Source organism: Pundamilia nyererei, unplaced genomic scaffold, assembly GCF_000239375.1.
Source record: "Pundamilia nyererei isolate P.nyererei 1_Seehausen unplaced genomic scaffold, PunNye1.0 scaffold00062, whole genome shotgun sequence".
Lineage (NCBI taxonomy): Eukaryota > Metazoa > Chordata > Actinopteri > Cichliformes > Cichlidae > Pundamilia > Pundamilia nyererei.
Genome location: NW_005187463.1, coordinates 3,213,098 through 3,217,877, shown reverse-complemented (window position 1 = coordinate 3,217,877; position 4,780 = coordinate 3,213,098). Strand labels below are relative to the sequence as shown.

Below are 4,780 nucleotides of genomic sequence, written 5' to 3'. Positions count from 1 at the left end.
CACACACACACACACACACACACACACACACAAACGCTTAAGCTGGATTTACAAGAACAACGAAATAAGTCAACTCACATGGGAAACACACATTAACACCAAAAATCCTGTGCAAAACAAACTAGCTGACATTAAACAACACAGAACTGCAAACAAGGCCATTCTCCATTGCTTCCAGGTACCACAGCAGCTTTATTTGTACTGGCTTTCACTGTCCAATCACTGTCACGGTAGTCCTTATTTTGTTCTGCAGCAGCTAGAGGACTGTTTCGTATGCTGCTATACCAGGTTCACAGAGGCTGCACAGCAGAACTCAGGCTAAGCAGCTGCAAAAATGGTAATCCATCTGGAGAGCTCACAGCTGACTTCGACACCCTGCTATTTACTTGTCAGGTGCATTCAGGCACATCCCTTTCCCTTGCTAAAAATATCCCACAAAGAGGAAAAATTTATTTATTTTAGTTGGAAGAACCATAAATGGACAAACCCTGTTTTGGCACCATTTCTCCATTACTCACAGGCTTTATTTTGTTCTGCAATTTAGAAAAAAGAAAGAAAGAAAGAAAATCATATGGCCATATATCAAACAGCATACAGCCGATAAACATATCTGTAATAGACCAGAATCTGTGGAGGACTGAAACTGCTCAAATCATCAATAAATACATAAATAAATAAAGAAGACACAAAACTTTTACACTTTTTAAATCCTTTTACAGACTCATTTGTTTTGTCTTAGTTCTTAGTCAGTTATTTATTTAATTATTATTTTGTTTTTGCCAGGTGCAGTAAAATCAGGTCCGCCACGTGACCAAAGATTGCTCCCCGGGCGCTGCATTGGTGGCTGCCCACTGCTTCACTGGGTGAATGGGTTAAATGCAGAGGAACTATTTCCCTACGGGGACTAACATGCACACTTTACTTTACTTTACTTTTATAAGATGCAAAAACATAAATCGGTAAGATACTGTGTGAAGTCCCCCCCCCCCTTAATACATTTTACATATTTTTGAGTCACATTTTCAATTGTTTATTAGTTTTGGATATTGGTCCCTCCATAAGCAGGGGTTAAAATGAGATTCAGCAGGTGGAATGGAGGGGAATAAGTGCATTAGAAACAAGTAAGATAAGCACTTCTGTTGTAAACTCCAGTACATTGGTTTGCTTCATGAACTGGGAGACCAGTACTGACTGAAGTTTTCCGGCCTCATATTCTATAATATATAGGCCCACATTACAAGAAACATTATGGCTGCTTTCCAACCTCTAGCCCAGTATAAAGGTCAAATTTGGCAAGAGTTACGAAAGAGCATCATGACCGGATCCCTGTGGCCCACTTTAATAAACACCAGCACTTACACAGTTTGTTTTACAGCACTTACACAGTTTGTTTCCAGTCTGATGTGAGATGCCTCGGTCAGAGGTTTCCCAAAATAAAACTTTTCCAAAACTTATTCCACAGAGGAAGGATGATCACAGAAAATAATAATACTGCATACTAGTCCACTTACACAAACAGAGGTAATTAAGGTTAAGGTACATTTCCCTTCCATAGTGCACTGACGCCAACTACTGAGATCACCATTGAAGAATCATGAAATAGATTTAGCTCAACATGAAGGATGAGGAGGATATGACGAAACAAAGGAGCAGCAGCAACAGGATTAATGAGACTCACTGAGGTCTGCTACTACGGATTACAAATGTCAGATGGTAGAAGAACCATGATGACGCAAAAGGCATCTAATCTCAGTCATAGGAAGCCCCAACAAGAGCCGTTCAATCACCACTGAAAAGGCTGGAAATGTCATGCTTGGACATTTACTGACTGGCAAATATGGGCTGGACTTTCTCTTAGGGTGCTTAGGTAACAGTGAAAGCCTATGGGAAATGCTGTCCTGTGAGAATTATACGTTTTTTTGTTAATAATATATACTAAATGCATGCAATTTTGACATCATACATTACAGTTGTTGTTTATGCCGAATTAAAGAGCGACTCTTAAGGTTTAATGAAACCTCTTCCATCACACTCTATTTTACACTCGACTCCAGGGAATTTTAAGCTTTCAATTTTCTGAATGGAGTTTGGAGAGGGGGCTTCCCTCGCAGGAAGGCATGCCTAGCCAGAAGCAAGGTGTGCGCTGCAGTAGTATCTGAGCTCACGTGCTTTTCTCCTCGGCATTCAGCGAGAAAACGACACCTCTAAGTCAGTGGAGTCTACACGGGAGACACGCGTTTTCCGCTCATAAATAAACCAGTCAAGGACGTGACATCGATACCTGCGGGCGAAAACCGCCTCAAGTTAGCCACACTTACACAACACAAGACCGGAACTATTAACCACTCAACTTCAAAATAAAAGCCCAGGCGTGGATTTCTAAACTTCAAAAACTGAAATACAAATTGAAAAGGGAAAATAGAGAAAATTATTAGCGATGCCCCTTTTGTGAAACTGCAAAATCACAACTTGGCTTGTAGCTGAATCTCAATACTAACATATATATTCTCACTACAAATCAACTGAATTGCATTAAAGTATTTGTATTAGAGTATGTGTTATTGTATATATTTTCTTTTCTTATTTTATCTTAGGATTATTATTATTATTATTATTATGGAAAGAACCAAATAATAAAAGCGCTGGATAACGACTTTACTTTAAAAGAAAAAAAACAAAGCGGAAGTTGTGTGTTGTTCAGTTATTTTTAATTAACTGTCGCTCAATAATATTTATACTTGGCTTAAATGTAATTAAGAAACCAGTAGCGTAGCATGACTCATTGTTCATAACATGGATATGAACGGGGAGGACTCGTCAGGTTTACACAGTTCATATGAAGCATCAAACCTAAAGGTCGGATGCAAGCATTGCTGCACACAAGTGACTCCCATCAGAATAACCTTACAATATGATGCTAGCTGTATGATACATATGATGCTAGCTGTGCCTTTTAACGGACAGGTGCCCTCCTCGTTACATCTTGTCATGCACACACCTGTGACACCAAGGTTAGCCGCAGAGGCTGCCGGGCTTACCTTTAGCTTCACAGTCAGCACAGTACTTGTTATCCTCTTCTCTCAGCAGTTTGGACAGAATGGCCTGATGCTGCTCATTCAGTTTCTGGGCTTTTTCTCTCTCCGACCGCGTCGTCATGTCGCCAAAGTTCGGAAGTTAGACCTGCCTGTGAAGAGTCGATGAAAACCACGGAGTGCTCAGCCTGTGTTAAAAAGGGTGGGACATCACCTTCTGCTCGCACTTTGCTGCCTCTATTCAGTTAGCTTACAACCTGCTAGCGAGGTAATACGGATCTGTGGCAGCATCATCTCTGCTGCTTTCACGACTGTGGGAATTTTTGCAGCGGCGCGTGAATCAGAATCACACAAGTGGTATGGGACACACAAGGAATTTCGCGTTATTGGTAACGGCTTCATTTGTCAGCTTGACAGTAATCCTGAACACACCAGCAATGCAGTAAATTGAAAACACATACCCACTATCATTCATCGACTGTCCTTCCCCACACCCCGGGCATCAACATTATTAAAGCTGCGTGGGATCATCTTGCGAGAGAAACAACAGAGAACAAAAGACAGCTGACACTGAAAGAAGAGCTTTAAATGTCCTTGAAGAGGAATCCTGGAGAACTAATTAAAAAAATTAGGAGAAACCGGCTTTAGTATTTTAATGAAGTTAAAACATAGTTTGAGCTACTTGTATGAAATTTGGTACATGCGTTTAACGTCTCAAGACATCTGCTCGAAACTGTTCGTGTTTGATAAGGACCCTGAATGCATCTTGATGGAAATATGTATTAATCATTATCAGTCAGTATTAATCATTCGTAGCACCGCCTAGCAGCAACAGAAAATTGTGTTTTACTCTTTGGGACACCAATTCCAACTGGTTGACTGGTGTAATCTAAAATTAGTTCAGGAAAGACTTCGTTGGTGTTACTTTATTTTTAGAACTGAGTTTTTGTCAGATGGTGTTCCTGAGCCAGCATGGCGAATTTCAGTGTTTTACCATTAAATTTATTCAAATACTGTACACAAAAGGGGAGTAAGTTTGGACATTTTTAGCTATTTTCAAGCCTTGATGATTTAATCGGACCAACATGATATTTGGTTAGTTCAATCTAAAGACCTCGTTGATGTCATAGGGCGTGCCCATAACAAGGACTTTTTCTACATCTCAGAACCTTCTATCTAATATACATTCACACATATTCACACTCGGATGGATGCATCAGAGAGCAACTTGGGGTTAGTATCTTGCCCAAGAATATTTGATATGTAGGCTGGAACAACCAGGGACCACAAACCTTCTGATTAGTAGTAGTCAGGTCCGTATCTTTGCTGCTTGTACTTTAAATAATAATATTTTTATTATCATTATTATTTCCGTTTAAAACACAAACCCATTTTGGGGTCGCATCAACAGATCATCCTGCATAAAACACCAACAAACATGCAGAGCCACCCGCTGTGGCGACCCCTTGTGGCAAGTTTCTTTTTTTCCTGTGCCTTTACTTCACAGCTTTTCAATACACCATAACCCACAAAATGCTTAATTAAAATTAAACAAGTAAAAATGTTTTAAAAAGAAAAATATTGCGTGTGAAAAACATGAAACACCTTAGCACAGGTGTTCCATTTAGTGCTTAATGTTTCATATCTGTGTGAGTATCTGTGTGGGTGTACTAGTTCTGCTAATTTGTTTCATAAGTGGGGGTCCTCTATACTTCACACCTGGAAGCTGTTGGAAATTAACTCACCTG

The 4,780-nt window shown here is 39.9% G+C and overlaps 1 protein-coding gene across 2 annotated transcripts in view; it reads right to left on the bottom strand.

The window, feature by feature from the left end:
- The window catches only part of LOC102195401 (stromal membrane-associated protein 1-like), a 114,583-nt gene extending 110,986 nt beyond the window's left edge, over nt 1-3,597 (bottom strand). Inside the window, exon 1 of one of the 2 annotated variants that reach the window (XM_005735151.1) lies at nt 3,039-3,597. In XM_005735151.1, coding sequence (XP_005735208.1) covers nt 3,039-3,156 — 118 coding nt within the window. In that variant the 5' untranslated portion in view covers nt 3,157-3,597. The remainder of the gene's footprint in view (nt 1-3,038) is intronic. The other variant, XM_005735152.2, reaches the window with a different exon arrangement.
- Between the last annotated feature and the right edge of the window lie 1,183 nt (nt 3,598-4,780).